The sequence below is a fragment of the Chionomys nivalis genome, chromosome X (genome assembly GCF_950005125.1).
Source record: "Chionomys nivalis chromosome X, mChiNiv1.1, whole genome shotgun sequence".
NCBI classification, from domain to species: domain Eukaryota; kingdom Metazoa; phylum Chordata; class Mammalia; order Rodentia; family Cricetidae; genus Chionomys; species Chionomys nivalis.
The window spans coordinates 54146773-54163868 of record NC_080112.1 but is presented as its reverse complement, the minus strand read 5'-3'; the positions used below and the strand labels follow the sequence as shown (position 1 = coordinate 54163868).

Sequence of the window (17096 nt, the reverse complement as noted above, 5' to 3'; positions counted from 1 at the left end):
GAATCTTCCATTGGCTTTCATCCATGTATTCATTCTATGAAAACAGAAAGCTCTATTCTTTGCTCAGTTTTATGTTAATTATTGGGAATATCAATATGAAAAGACAAGGAACCTATTTGACCTTTCCCAATAATTTCACTTCTAGGGCACTTGCATCACTATGTGACAACCCCATACCAGTAGTTCCTTGACTTTAGTTCTACCCACTTCTGAGGACTTCTAGGTGTTTCCAAAGGTGGCCGAGGCTATTAGTCGTTCAGTGTTTCTCATTTCCATCCCCAAGTTAGAGGGATTTTAGTATTAGAAGGGAAGAGCCATATATAACTCTAGCTTCTCAATATCTTAATGTTCTAGTCTACCTCCATAAAAAATCATACCAATTCACTTTGTCACCCATTTAAATGGATACTTTAGAAATATCTCCTTCTTGAATATAACTGCATGCTTTTCAGTTCCTTCACTAATTCTTCCTAACTTACTTTACCTCTTGATCCCTCTCCTCTACCTCCTAATTGCCAAATTCAACCTAAATTTTTAGCTTCTCCTACTCAACATGGCCTTGAAATACAATATTCTAACCTCCCTTTTCCCCAAGCCCTCACAACCCTCACCTAGGTATCATCTGCCTATCCTAGGACAGTGGTATGCAGCCTCTGGTTGCCGGCTGCTGCTAGAGGAATATTGCGCCACTAGAGATTGGCTGTTGTAGAAACACTCAGCCGACTGAGTTTCCCAATGCCGGTTTTTGACTTAACTTCCCTCTTGTTTTCCACAAAGATAAGGTCAGTGTCCGTTTTATTACCTTTCACTGCTAACTGTGTCACAGGGATTCTCAAACTCCACAAAGAAAACCTTTGGTTTTAGATGGGTTTCCATTACCCTCTTGCTGCCAAGTTTCTTGGTTACCTAGAACCTGCATGTATCCTTCTCTCTGGCACTCCAGTAGCGGAGAAGTGTCTCTTCTTTTTGCCTGACTCTAGGACAGCTGCCCATAACTTGCCCCTTTTTATCCTGTCATCTTAAGTCAGTCATTTTTAATTCCTCAGTCATCTCCAATTTGCTATAACCTCTCTTTGCTCCCCTTTGCAACTAAAGTTATCTAAGAACAGGCCCATTCCAGTCATCTACACCTTTTGTTCACTTTTAAGATGCTCAGATCTTAAGATCTTCACCAAAGTTACTAAGGCTCTCTCTGTTGCTATATACAATGGGCATTGTCACCAACATCATCTGACCTTACGATAGGTTCTTCCTTTCTTTCATGCACTGGGCACTATAACCTCTTGGATTTTCCTATGGAACTCTCAGACATGACTTTATACTCAGTTTTCATGGTTGCTTATCCTCTGTCCAAAATGACCTCTCTCTCCCTCTGTGTATATGTGTTTGCTATCTTAACCTTTTGATAAATCATTTAAGCAGTAGCTCCATGCTTTTAATTGCTAAATATTGCTTGTGTAGCTCACTCCCTTTTACCAAACTCTGGCAGACAAGCTCACTGTTCATAGGTAAGCCCAAGTCAAGAATCCACGAGTCTTCCCTTCCTTGATTTGCCTTCGCCCTCCCCATCAAACAAATCACTAAGGCTTGGAGCATCTACCACCTATATATTGAAATGTTCCTCCATTCCTATTCAAGCCACCATATTTCTGGTTTGAATTCAGTAACAGATCTCTTTCCTGCCCATGGTTCAACCATCAATCCATGCTTTGTTTCCCAGCCAGAATGGTTTTTCAAAGTGAAAATCCATTCATGTCATCCCCTTGCCAAAATCTCTTGAATGGCTTCCACTGACCTTTAAAGGCTTTAACTTGGGTTTTTAAAGCTCCTCGCAATCTGTCTCCTGCTTCTCTCTCTAGCCTAATATTTCACAATAGGCCTGGAATTCTGCAGAGTAGCCATGACGAAGTCATTTCATTTCCTGTGTACTTTCTGCACTCCTTAGGCCCCAGGCCTCAGAACACAGCCTTCCCTCCCTATGACTAGAACACATATGACGGGGCTGTTCCTGCAGACTCAAATCTACACAATCTCCACAGCACAGGACAGCAACAGGATAGCCAAGAGGAGTCCCAGTGAGGGCCCAGCATCGATCGTGTAACAGAAACCAGAGGCCTCAAACAAGGCCGATGACTCTGCAATGAACACTTGCAAGTAAAGATATATGAACGAAAGGTTATACTGTGTGACTCACTGCGTCACACTGTGGCTTCCATGACAAGATTCTTTTCCCTTTTATTTCTTTAGTTTTCTCTTCTTTTTTCTCTTAAATTTTGCTTTATTTTGGAGGTGGGTAGCAAGGGCAGAGGGCAGATATGAATGGGATTGAAAAGCGTGATGTGAAAGATACAAATAATAAATAAAAGAAAGTTAAAATAAAAAAGATCTCGCCAGGCATGGTGTTGCTGCCTTTTATCCCAGCCGAAAGATCTCTGAGTTTGAAGCTATCCTAGCCCACAGAGCTAGTTTCAGGACAGCTAGGGCTACGCATAAAAACCCTGCCTTGGGAAAACAAACAAAAAATCCAATCATCTTTTCTCTATCATAACATACATCTAAATATTTGCATTTAAAGAAACAAAAGACACATATCTATGAACTTGGTTCAGATAATATTGTTATAATGCTCTAATATTAAATAGTCTTTATAAAATGAAGATATAATGGGAAAGGGGGAGATAAAATAACTTTCACAAAGGTAAATGTAGGTGTAAAGGCTATTTATTTAACAAAACAAAATTTACCAATATCTTATCAATTTAACAAAAGTCACTGAACACTTGCAGAGGTAGTTATAATCCAACAAAACAGTCTGGGCAGATACTAAGCCAAAATGCTTTCAAGAATAAATTTTATTTGACAAAATGACCTTGTGACTCAAGGGTGTAAACATGGTGAAAAATCTCCAGTCCTCATTCTTTAAGCAAAGAAAAACGATCAAGGCCTTCAAACATTGGCTAATACTTACAGCAAAGGGCCTTCTGCAGTCTTCGGAGTTTCATGGCAGTCCTATAGGCGGAGAACCTGACATTATTCAGGTCAGCTGAAGAAAAAGGAGGGAGACAAAGACCATTTGTTATTTCCTCAGAAAGCACAGAGGAAACCCCCGATGATTTGCCAACAGCTACAAAAGTCACAATAAGAAGTTAGAAAGAAACCTTGTGCTTATGCTCCGAGCTTTAGAAGGTGAACTTCTGTAGGTTTAGTGTTAAGGAAAGAGCTCTTTGTGCCCTTGGACAGTGAGGACAGCTTAGCTTCCCTTCCGGGAAGGGCTACAGTGGCAGAGCCTGCTGGCCTACCATGCACTGCTAGGTCCCCAGAGGGAAAAGGAGGCCAAGCATTGTTTTTCTTCCTAGACTGTAATCTGCATCTACTGTAGTAAATCCTTGCTGTGCAAGATTAAAGAAAGAGAAGGAATACATTACTGGAATTGCTATAAGACCTGAAAACGCAAAGAACGCTATGCCCATATTTTCATATAAATGCCCATATTTTCATATAAAAGGTCAGATGTTTACTGTGGAAAACAGAAGAAATTAAAGAAACCTATAAAACTGAATAAACAAAGCATAACAGCCTACCACCATGGAATATATACTGTTAACATTCCAAGCATGTTTTATATAATCTGCATGTGTATGTGTTAACATAAAATTGAAAGTAAAATGAATTTCAACATTTTTTAAATTGATCTAAAATTGCATGTATTTGTCATATACAATATGATGTCTGAGGTTAAAAAAACCACATAACGTTATGATTAAATTTAAAGCAAACATCCTTATTATTTTTGTGGTGAGAACACTTAATATCCAGACAGCATCTTTGCATTTTCAACCATATATCACCATTAATTATAGTCACGATTCAACGGAATAATTTCTTAACTTTTCGAGCACTTGCTGTGAAAACTAACAGCATTTCCATGCCTCCTCTTCTTCCCGCCAACTCTTCCCATGTTTGCCCACCCTCTCTCAAATTCATCATCTCCTTAATTATTTTTACAGAACATATTTCTTGAACTTATTCCTGCTAAAATGTAATTTTGCAATCTTGGACCAGCAACTAGCATTATATTCATTTTAACTTTTAAAACTATTTTTAAATTTAAATATATTTTTGTCATACTCTTCTCCTCTCCCAAGTACTTCTAGATCCTCTCCCACTCCCTACCCACCCAACTTTAATGTTCTTCCTCAAAAAAACAAGCAAAAACCCAATATAACAACAAAATCCCCCAAAACCAAAAGACAAAATCACCTCCCCAAAAAACTACAAAACCATAACCAAATGAAATCACCCCCTCTCAAAAAAAAAACCCTGTGGAGTCAATTATATGGGCCAACAACTCTGAAACATGAGAGCTGCCCAGGAGTGGCTGATGCACCCAGTGTGTCACTCCATTGGAGAGAACTGAGTTCCCCTCCCTGTAGGTGTAACTAACAGTTCAGTCCTTTACACTAGTGGCTAGATTTTCATCCATCCATCCATTCATTCATTCATTCATTTTAAAATATAAAATTTAATATAATAAGATAAAACAAAATCTATCACATCAAAGTCGGACATGACAAACCATCAGAAGGAATAGTCCCCAAGAGAAGGCACAAGAATCAGAGACCCACTCATTTGCTCACTCAGAGATCTCATAAAAATGCTAAACTGGAAGCCATAATTTAGACACAAACAACCTGGTATTGACCCATGCAGGCCCTAGCATGCTATTTCAGTCTCCATGAGTTCATATAAGCTTTGATCAGTTGATGCAGAGGGTACTGTTCTCCTGGTGTCCTCCATCCCCTCTGGCTCTTTCACTCTTTCTGCCTTCTCTTCTGAGGGGTGCCCTGAGCTCTGAGCAGAGGGATTAGATGGAGACAACCCATTTAGAGCTGTGTGTTTCAAGGTTTTTCTGTCTCTCTCTGTGTGTCTCTGCCTGTCTCACTCTCTGTGACTCTCTGTCTCTCTCTCTGTCTGTCTCTCTCTCTCTGTATCTCTCTGTCTCTCTGTCTCTCTCTCTCTCTCTCTCTCTCTCTCTCTCTCTCTCTCTCTCTCTCTCATGCCTGCCTAAGTCTCTCTGTATTTCTTCCCATCTGCTGCAGGAGGAAGTTTCTCTAACAATTAGCTTTATTGTCTAAGGTCTAAGTCCGATAGTCGGCATGGACTAACAATTCAACAATTTAGGCCACCATTTTCTATCTGTAAGTCCTGGAAAGTTAGGTCATCTAACAGGGGGCTATACTCAGACAGCACTCTTATGCAAGTCTGCACAAGCAATATCATAGCTATGTTTCTTTTCGAGAGTTTCTATGTATGTATCTAGTCTGCATGTATGTATAAACTTCAGAAACTCCAAAAAGCTCCTTGAGAATTTTGTCACCAGTCCTATTTCTTAGCAACTTAATATATAACTGCTCTGTGACAAAGCAGAGCTAATACAGCCAGAGAACTGTTGACAGACTGAATGAGTAAATGAACAAAAAGAAGACAAGAAAACAGTGTAACTGCCACAGACAAATGATATCCAACCACTGATCCTAAGGAAGGAAACAGTAATTTTCTCTATATCTAAGTCACCTAGATCAACATTATTATCTTTGTGGTCTGTGCAGAAACCAAAGATATTGGCCTACATTTAAATTAGAGGGAAGAAAAGAACATCTAGAAGTTATTTCAAATTATTCAGCATAATATTTTAAAGACTGGAAATACCATATAATGAAAAGACCCCGAAACAACCAGAGCACCTACAGAGCTTATAGGAATACAAAACAGTACAATTTTGGAAAGTTATATGAGCAGTCTCTTTCTTTTTCTTTTATTTTTAATGATTTATTATTTTTACTTAATGTGTCTGAGTGTTTTGCATGCTCGTATGTCTATATATCCTATGCATGTCTGGTGCCTACAGAGACCATGATAGGGTGTCAGATCCTCTGGAACTGGAGTTATAGGTGGTTGTGAGCCACCATGCGGGTGCTGACAACTGAACCTGGATCATCTGCAAATGCAGCAAACGCTCTTAACCTTTGAGCCCACTCTCCAGTCCCAGATTAGGAGTGTCTTATGACATTAAATATACATATATCTTATGACCAATATTAATTAATATTTACAAAAATAAATAAAATACATGTTCACAAAAAGCCTGGCACATGATTGTCCACAACTTCATTCATAACATCCCCAAACTGGACTAGAAACAAAGCAATAGGGTAACAAATAATCAGCCTGTGCTAGTCACATAAGAGATACTGACATACAATAACAGGAAACTAATTACAGAGAATGTGACAAAACATCAATCTAAAAGCTATGCAACTGGCTTTTACATAAAACTTACATAAATAATTTTGAAAAAACATATAAAACATGCTAAATCTACCTATGGACAAATGGTAACCTACCATGGTATGGAGGTGGAAATTTTTACTCAAAAAAACCAAGAGATATAACGAGTTGGTTAGAGTATGTATTGTGATTGGTGTAGGGGTGACATGACTTCATGTTTGCCAAAACTGTGTGTTTAAAATGGAAGTGTTTTATGGTGTTTAAATTATGCTTTAATAATTTCAATTTTAAGAGTGAAAAAAACTACTTTTATGTATACAGTACAACGTGATGTATGCGTGTGTTAGTTTAAGCCACACTACAGAGGCGGTCAGTTGTCTTATTCAGGAATGCATACTCCAGGGGTGGCTGCTTAGCAATTAATCAAAAAGCCTCACTCGAGAGGCGGCCACCATAAAGTGCTGCAGCTATATTTAGCTCCTATTACACTGGGGATTTCATTAATTAACATAAGTAATGTTAGATAGGGTAGTATTGTTCATACTAGTGTCAAGCAAAATATGAACACTGTTGAAGAAGATTTAGAAACATTACCTGCCATTATGTTAACAGGACCAAAGACCATTGTAGCAGATCCTACATTGTTAGAAATGGTACCCTAAACTGGATCCAACACTGTCTAACTGTGGTCCACTGGATTCTTGGTTGCCCGACAGAGTCTGTACTATGAGATCAATGGTCTTTCAAAGGTGAATACACCTGGAGGGCTAGTTCTAAAACACACATTTCCCAGTCCCTCCTCTAGATTTCCTGATTCTATAGGTCTGGGCGAGAGCTTGAAAATATACATTTCTAACAAGTTTCTAGGTAATGCTAATGCTGTTGGTCCATGGACCACACTCTAAGAACCATTGCATTTAAGGACTGTGGTTTACCCAGGCTCACCAAAGGCACTCAAAACAGCACAGGTAGTGTTTGGCTGTGCTTTTGGTACAAGCTATAAGGTCATCTGGTAGCCACTGCCTAATGTTCCTATGTGACAGTGCCTTTTTTGGCACCTGCGTTCATTAGAATTTGGCAGCGAGCCGGGCGGTGGTGGTGCACACCTTTAATCCCAGCACTCGGGAGGCAGAGGCAGGCGGATCTTTGTGAGTTCGAGACCAGCCTGGTCTACAAGAGCTAGTTCCAGGACAGGCTCCAAAACCACAGAGAAACCCTGTCTCGAAAAACAAAACAAAACAAAACAACAACAACAACAACAACAAAAAAGAATTTGGCAGCGAAAACAGGAATAAAAAGGAAGCTGTCAGCTACATTCTTAATAATCCTTTATTCGTCTTACCCCCAACATCACGGTTTTTCCCCTTAGTCTCTTTTCCCCAGTTAGCACTGCTTTAGCTTTGAAGGTGTTCTGGACAAATTTATAGTAAGAGTCATCTTGTGGCATTAAATGGATTCCTGCCCTGCCTCCAGCATACTCAGAGTTTTCGTATATTTACTACCATGGATTTTACACACTTATGATTGAGGGCTTTAAGCTCTCTATAAAATTAGCTGTACAAAGACATAGAATCATTCTTTGGGTTAAATATGGGCTACGTTTCTCTTAAGAACATTCAGTGGCTGTTTGTAAGGCATGAGAGCTATCTATCAAGCAATCATCTCAGTGGAAGACACTGGCACAGCACTCCTCTCCCCATTTTTCTTAATCCTCCTTTTCAACTGGCTCTCAACTCACGGGATTTGTTTCCTTCTTTCTGGTGTACAACCAAAGACTCTCTCTTATGGCCCTAACTCCACTCCCCTTTCCAATTGTTCTGGTTCTATTCAGAACTCAAAAAAGGAGGGGAGAGCAAATGAGGTCAGACACTTCATCCAAGTCTCACAGAATTCCTATAACGAATTGGCATCTTCCAGAAGCTAGAGTTCCAATTGGGAAGGCATAGATGATATGATTTGTTTGGGGTGTGGCTCACTGTGGGAAAGTATCAAGAGACAGGCATCTGGAACATTCTTGCTCTAGCAGAGATTTCAGCTTCCCTAAAGCAGTTCTTCCAAGTCTTCCTAATTATGACACATCCTGCCTCTAGCTAATCCTTCCTGACACCCTTCCATTGTGCCTTCAACTTATTTTAATGTACAAAACTTCTGCCATCACATTTCTAAGCAACATAGTTCAAACCATTCTCAATCAGGGATGCAGGAATGCCAGAAGAAAATAGCAGGGAAAATGGCTAGTTTCCAAAACAGGGCTACAAGCCATATGAACTTACACCCAGTAATCATCAGTGAATTCAGTAATCATCAGTGAATTCCAACAGATTTCTGGTGCCTAAAAGTCCAACTAGGGAGTTAACTACGCCGTTTGAGTCTGCATATATTGCTAAGGCTCTGCAGTCCCGCTCCCTCTGGCTTACAGCTGGAAGAGATAAGTGCCTGCCTCGTGAAAGCATGTAGGATGCCCAAGAAACTTCAAGATGCGACACAGCTGTGAACTGTGTGAATCTATCCTGGGCTGAAGCTCAGGGATGACGGCCTCGCTAAAATATGCGAAAGTTGCAGAATGCTAATAAAGCCCCTCAGTCCCATGGCCCAGAAGAGGCTATCTACTTTCCACAACTTGGATCCAAGCTGGAATGAGGTCACTAGCTCTCCCAGCCGGAACTCAAGAGGACCGAGACTATCCAAGAAGCTACCCATGTTTCCATGGCAGCTGGTAGAACACACACTTCAGAAGGATCAAAATGCTCAGGATCAAAACATTGCTCTTCCTGACTTGGATTGGTTTTTACCTCTGGGCTGGTTCTAACCCAGGAACAGGGCGAGTCTAGAAGCAATGTCTTCAGTTTTTCAAGTTGAACTGCCAACTACTGAAATGATGGCCCACTCACTCTTTTGTTGTTTTTTTGCTTTTTTTTTCCAGACAGATCCCTGTCTGTCATGGAATTCACTCCACAGACCAGGAAGACCTCAAACACAGAGGTTCTCCTGCCTTTGCCTCCTGAGTGCTGGGATTAAAGTATGCCATCATACCCTGCTCATATTTGAAAACAAGTAATAGCTTATCTTTCTTTTTCTTTCTTCCCCACATTGTTTAGCCTGTGAACTTCTCTTGACTCTGGTAAATATTTCTGTTTTACAGTTTGCCCCTTTATTCTGTGGGAGGTGACAGCGGGAAGTGTCAAAAAGAAAGACGGCTGATCAAGTTGTACTTGGGATCTATACGCATTGGGCATGCTCTTGCAGTAGTAGCAAAAAACCATGGAGCACACTAAAGACATGGTGGAATAGGCAGATAGTACAAGAAGAGAGCATTAAACCCCTTCATCTCCAATCACTCCCCATTCCTGCCTTCTAATAATACTGCCACAATACTACTCTCTCAGACGAACTGGAGTCTAGAACCTCACACAACTTGTATTGTAGTCTAGATTTTCAAGGGCTTGAGGAGCCTTTCTGGGAAAGTTTGAGCAGACTTATCTATTAGTAGAAAGAATAACAACCTCATAAACATAATGAATAGAAAGAGTTGTCTGGCTAAAAAGATTATTCCAACAGATAAATCAGTATTGTGGTTTCTGGATATATATATTAGAGTATGCATGTATGTACAAATATACATACATTTTCTATTACCCAGAAGAAATTTAATCTAATTATACCAGGTGATCCTGAGTAAAAAATAATATAGAAATGAAGTATAATTAATCAGTACCTGGCAGTTAATGTGCAACCAACTAGTACACTGTGTCTACTTGAATACTCTTCTAAACTTTCACAACAAGATAAAATAAAACACGGTATTTCTAACTTTATTATAGGCTCTTATTATAAGTAAATGACAAGTTTATTATATAATACTATATTCCTGATTCCCTAGCTTCATTCTTTCCCTAGAATGTTCTAATGGAGTCTGTGCTGAAAGTGTTGTTTTTGCCAGCCCAGACTCACCAGAATGTACAAGAACCACAGGCCTTAACAAAGCTTAACATAAACTCAATAATTGAAATCATGTTTGGCTTAAAAGCAAATCAAGTCAAGATATAGGCTCTGAACATCTTGAAGAAAAGATTAGGAATGTTATACCCTCCCCTTCGTGTTCTGAGTCTTGGATACACCCATTCTACTGACCTATATATCCGGAGCATTTTGAATTTTTGCATTTTGAGACAGGGTCTCACTGCACTGAGCAACACTAGCCTCGAGCCTGCCGTGTGGCCCAAACAGACCTTGAATATCCTGCCTCAGCCTCCTATACTGTTGAGATTACATGCTTGTGCCACCAGAAATACCCTGGAATATACCTTTAAACAATCAGTAAAAAGAGGCCCACTAACATATTTTATCTGATCTACAATTTTTAGATACATGCTAAGAGAAAGAGGGTTTTCTTCTGCCCATGGTCCAGTGGACAGTCCTACACAATACTGGCATCACTAAGTGGACTCAGTGGGTTATAAAAAGAGTACATGTAGTTGGGAGGGGAAAGGGTGTGTTGTGAAGAAGTTGGAGAGGAGAGAATAGGGAGTAAATTTGATCAAAACACATTATTTATTGGCAAACAACATACAAAATCTGAAATCTTTATAAGTACCTCACCCGTAGGGCTTTATTTAAATGGGAATGTAACCCAGGCAGGCCTGACACTCTCCATTTTCTCTCCTGGACCTCCTGAATGCTGTGATTGGAGGAGTGAGCCACTATACACAACCAATTTAGATGCTATAGAACTTCTTAGAAGATTCATCCATATGTTTGCCTATTCTCTGGACACTTAGTGAGCACTGTAGCTTAGATGCTTCACTTCCTTGAAGCAGAGTGGTCATGATAACCTACAGAAGACCATGGTCTACAGTCTGGAGAAGGACACAAATAGATCAGCATATGAGATGGCTAGACCTATAATAATGGCAATGAAGGTGCTAACATTCCAATTACGAAAACCATTTGTCACAAGACCTTCAGGAGACCCTCTCCTGAGATTCTGATTAGCAGCCCCTCCCACCAAACAGCACAAGACAGAGGATTTATGAGAAAAACAAACAAAAACCTGACTGAAAGCAGAAATTTTCAGTGCTGGAGATTTCCATGAGTTTGCTGTTCTTGTAAAGAACTCAAATGAGCACATATATTCACTGAACTAGACTTAATTTTTCTTTGGTGTATCAGCTCCCTCCTTATTTTAGGGTAAATAACTGTTCCTTTTAAAGTTTCTAAAGTAAAGTCACAAAACGAGCATGCTATGTATGCCAGGAGCCATGCCAAACAAATGGAATACACTGATAACCAAGACACAGCATGGCCCTCCTTGACACTCCAGTCAACAGAAAGAGTAATTACATATGCAGGCGAAGTCTGTGAAAGGGGCCTGAGGAAAGTCACAGAAAGCTTGTGCACACAGGGAAACAAGCCTTTTCGAAGAAAGTAAAGTTGAAGCAAAGACCTGAAGGGCTCCGAGAAGGAGCCAGGTGAGGGGCGGGTAGAGCAAGGCAGGTTAATAGTTCAGCACATGCAAAAAATAGCTCTGAGGCAGAGAAATGTGTGGGCCACAAGGAATCTATGAAAGCTAAGACTTCTGAAATCACAGAGAGTGGGAAGGAAGAGTAACCTTGTGAGCTTAGATTAACTCACATTTGGGCCCTGCACCTCTTTAACAAGGGACTTAGGGTATGAGACGTCTAGTTAAACGCAACAGTGTGGAGGAGAGTCCTTTGTCTTCTCTCATGGATGAAACTCTACGAGAACTGACACGATAGAAATGAAAAATGACATTTATCCAAAAGGGAAGGAACAAAACCAGAGAGGAGATAAAGACAGATCAGAGCTCCTGTATCTTGAAAACCTAAAACATGATCTGAGGGTAGCCAATATAGGAGACCAGAGGAATGCCATGTGAAATTAATGAGGCAGGCTGGAGAAGAGATTGGGAGAAGCTAGTGAGACACATATCAATTTATATGCCCGAGAACTCCAAAATTATGACATTTCAGGTTTCTTTCGAAGCTGAAAATGCGTGGCTTGAATATAAATCTCAGAGCCCGAAACACTTAGCCTCAAAAGCACTGCAGCCAAGCTCCTAGCCACCTGCTGCTTAACTAGGAGACTGAAGAAGCGGAAATCCATACCTCCCTGAGAGATGTGACATTGAAGATGGGGTCAGGGAATTAAAAGTTAAGATAAACACCTGCTAATTCAGCACTAGGAAAGACAGTAAATCTTTAATTTCACTTCCTGCCATTTTCCCTTCTGTCATCTCATTTAAAAAAAAAAGCAAACCATTGTGTCATATGGCACCCCTGATTCCAGAAAGACCTTGAACTTCAGCAAAGTATCCGGCCATTAAATTGGGCAATTCTATCATTCTTGTTTGTGAACATTCTTCTTTGTTTGTTTGTTTGGTCTTTTTCATGATATTGGGGAAGGGTCCGAGGCTTTGGTGAGGATAGGCAAGAGCTGTACTACTATCTGCATCCCTAGTCTTGCCATCATACATTGCCTTTTCATCCCAAGTATGAAGCCACACCAGATCAACATTCTTTCCTTGTAGCTGACAAACAACTATCCACACCACTGGCAAGAACAACACTGTGTTACTTCTCTGACTTAGGATTTTTGGTCACTGTTTTCTTGGTTTTCTCAATGCTAACCGTGAGTAACTCACTCACTTAAAGGCCTCTCAGAACTACACTGGCTTATAAATTAACCCCAGTCTCCTTTACCTCCATTCGGAACTTCTTTAATTAATTGTAGTATTGTCTCTCCAGAAGCGAACACATTGTACATTCTCCAGGACATAGCCAGTGTAAATAATTTTACCCTGAATAATAAAGACATTGATCAAACAGGGCCAGATATGATGGACTGTAATCCCAGCACTTGGGAGACAGAAATGGATCTCTCTCAGTTCAAGGACTGCCTGCTCTACACAGCAAGATGCTGTCACCCACAAAAAAGAATGATCAAATATGACTTAGACTTAGTTTGTATACCTTTTTAAAGCTTTCCATAACCAAATTTCACAGAGGATTTTTTTTAATGTTGTGCCCTAACTTTTTTAGACTTCACAAGCATATGGTTGACACCACCTATTTTGAATTTATCATCCTCTTTCACAGTTGGAGGATTTGCAGAAAACTTGCTTGAAATGATGAAAATAAACAGCAGTAAATTTCCTCATCTGCTTTAATGCTAACATTATCTTGCTGCCTTTCCAAATTTACAATGTCAACTAAATTTTCCAAACTGCCTAGCATTCCTCCCCGGCTGGCACCTTTTCAACTTACTTATTTCTACGCTGTTATCTCCCAAGATTTCAAGAGACGATGCTTTTCCTGAAACAGCAATTTCGCTATTTCTCAAGTAACCAACCAATAAGACCCGAGACTAGAACCAAGGTCCAGATTTCTTTTCGTGTCTTTCACTAGTTGGTTAATGCCTGGTCAACCCCCGCCCCAACCCTCTTTTCATGATTTACTGATTCCTGTTGGCCAGCTCTCTGTTGGAACCTGTAAGTCTGACAACAGGAGCCCACATTCATGTATGACGACAGTGTTCCTTCAGTTGCCAGAGAAGCTTTTCAGGTTGCCCCTGTTCCCATCTGGTCACCTTCAGTCATTTAAATTTACAGTTTGGCTCTAGGAGGCCTTTGGTTTTACACACTTATCTCAGCCAGTCCAGGGCTTTGCTCTCTCCAAAGCTTCAGACAGTTTGTGTTGTTTTCAGACCCACGCAAAGTCCTTACTGTAGAGTCCTTTCAATAACTAGCTATTTGCTGGCTTTCATTCAAATTCATCCACGGAAACAGCTGTCAGAGACCTCCTAACCTTTTCAGCTATCAGGTTTTTTTAGGCTGCATTTTTTTTACTAATGCACTCGAAGGGAATGATTATGTCACCAACATGATTGCTTCTGTCCTGTTTCCCTGTGCATCCGAAGTCAGTCCCCCAATGGTGTTTCATTAAGTGGAAATTATACAATTTACAATATTCAATTACACAACATTTGAGTCTGCATATTAAGTTCCAAGGTTAAAGATTCACACTTGAATTCACAACTCTGGTTGTGATGGGCAAAATGGGAGAAAGAAAGCAGCCAAGCAGTTTAGGGATAGGGATTTTAATTCTTATCCTTGCCAGAAACTGGAAATGTCCTTGGTTCTGTCCTGGCCAGATGCCAGAAATTCCAAAACTGTTTTTTGAGGGCTCTAGTTCCTGGTGTGGTTTCTTGTTATCTTTCTTCACAGATGCCTGGAAGCTATTCCTGTGGGTAAGGCTGAGAGGTCACTTTAGACAAGACACCTGTGGGTAGGCCAACTGCACAGACCAGTTCATGGCCTCCCCCACCCCCATGCCTCAACCAAGAAAAGCCTTATTAACTCCTAAACAATGACCCCTGGTGGTAACTCTTTTCTTGGGGCCTGAGCTTCTCATATAGGAACATGGCTTTGTTCTTTTAAGCTCTTACCTATAAACCTCTAATAACTCCTTTCGAAAACTTCATCTTCCCTGTGAAGTACATCCATTGACTTAGGGAGACAAAGTATTAGGGAACCACTGATAGGGATGGTTTTGGTGGCAATTAATTTTCTGGGACCCCAGATCCCTTCTCACTAAGGTGAGAAAAAAAAGTCATTGCTCCAGGGACCTCATATTCATGAGAATATCAGAGTAAAAATGGAGTTAGACAATAGCACATGTGGGAAAGAAACAAGCTCATCTGGGCAAACAGAAAGGGGGGAATCTAAACAAAAAAACCCAGTTCAAGTCTGAATATCAGCAAGAACATGAAGGAATTTCCAGCCATTGAGCACAGTGCGAGACTGCAGTTGGAAATTTCCCAATAGGAAATATGAGAGATAAGAAATTCTAACTCACCCTAAATAGCAGGATTCTTAGTGAAGTCAGGGCAGGGTGATCAGCATCACCCAGCAGAGTAGAAGAGGAAGGAAAACCCTCATCAGATACTGAAAATGCTAAAATCCTGAGCAGGATTCTGGATTTTGTCAGAAAGTATACAGATGGGCTGAGGAGAAGACACAGAAGCCTTCCTAAAATTTGGTCAGGGAAAAGAATCCATACCAAAACACAGATTGCCATGTAAAGGGAACTTCCAGTGTGGAATAGGCAGTATTCCAGTGAACATTTTTAAAGTTGATAGAACTGAAAATTTTCCATATAAGCTGTGTTATTTATAAAACAGTGATTAATGTCTAAGCCCACAAGGCTTATTTGAGGTAAGCTTAAATACTGAATATATAATAAAAATCTAATCTGATACAATACTGATAAAATTACAGTGACTGATAGAACACATTGGGAATCATATTTTTTTTCATTGTGTTTTTTTTTGGGGGGGGGCAGGGGATGGTGGGTCCATACCTGCCTTTGCTTCCTGAGTGTATGGATTAAAGGCATGTTTCTTTTTTTGAGATTTTTATTTTTATGTGTATGACTGTCTTGCCTGGTTGTATGTCTGTGAACCACGTGTGTGTGGTGCCTGCAGAGGCCAGTTGTTAGCTGTCATATTGGTGCTAGAAATGGAACTGGGTTCTCTGAAAGAGAAGCCAGTGCAATCACTATACTCTGTCTCCAACCTTGTCATGTTCGCTTCTTAAAGAAGATGAACTCAGGTGTAGGGGCACACACCTTTAAACACTGCACTCAGGAAGCTGCAGGATCTTTGAGTTCAAGGTCAGCCTGGTCTACAGAAGAGAGTTACAGACCAGTCAGGGCTATATAGATAGACCCTCTCAGAAAACAAAGGAGGAGCAGGGCTGTGATGGCACATGCCTTTAATCCCCAGAACTAGGGAGGCAGAAGCAGATAGTCCTACAGTCCCAGGCAGCTAGGACTGTAGGACTGTTACACAGAGAAACCCTGTCTGGAAAAACCAAGAGAGAGAGAGAGAGAGAGAGAGAGAGAGAGAGAGAGAGAGAGAGAGAACAAAGGAAGAGGAAGGAGAAAAGATGAGTGAAGGAAACGGAGACTGCTGAAAAGATTATACTGCTTTAATTTAGCCCTGACGTCTAGGACAAATAAAATGGTGGTGCTTGCTAAGGGTTTAACAACATTAAATTGTAAAAGATCTTCATTCTGGCTTTTGTTTGGCTTAATGTGTTGATGACATCAATTCTACATTTGATTTTTCTTCAAATAATCTAATTTTCCACTGCTATGGGTGAATCATCAGAATTCTTCTCTTGCTTATTTCTTATAGCCTGATCTGAATCATCCCTGTGGACACATGCCTAACACAGGTATGAAGATTACCTTCGGGAATCAAAGAACTGAATTAAAGGGAGAAAGAAACCATTTGCTAAAGAGAGCGCTTACTAGCAAGAAAGGCAGTTCATGTTCAATTGATTGCAGCACATACTGTAGCTGACTGGGTTATCGCAACATCCCTTCCTGAATTCTTTTGCTCTAACCTTTCTCTACTGCAAAGGCTAGATAATTTCAGTTTACTAATACAGGCAGGTAATGACATGCAAACAAACAGCTTTGGCCAATGTGTAAGAAGCTATCTGAAGGGAAGAAGTTACCAGACCAAATTAAAAGACAATCTCAGAGATGTAAGTAATTTCTCTTCCTAGCCCTCATCCTGAACCACTGGGACTAAGGATTTATCTCCCTTGTAAAATGCTTGCCAAGCATGTGCAAGGTCCTACCGTCTATTCCCATAGTCAGAAAATAAACAATGAAGTCATTGCCTTAAACTGGTATAGGAGACACAGAGAGGTCCTGGTTCCTGGTAACACCAAAGTACTCTTTCACTCTTTTCATGGCTGTCTATTGTCCATCTCAACACTT

General features: G+C 40.3%; 1 protein-coding gene across 6 annotated transcripts in view; it reads right to left on the bottom strand.

Moving 5' to 3' along the window:
* The window catches only part of Dmd (dystrophin), a 2258623-nt gene that overhangs the window by 97875 nt on the left and 2143652 nt on the right, over positions 1-17096 (bottom strand). For all 6 annotated transcript variants that reach the window (XM_057760244.1, XM_057760245.1, XM_057760248.1 and 3 more), the window contains one exon: positions 2969-3043. In XM_057760244.1, the coding sequence (XP_057616227.1) occupies positions 2969-3043 (75 nt within the window). The remainder of the gene's footprint in view (positions 1-2968; positions 3044-17096) is intronic.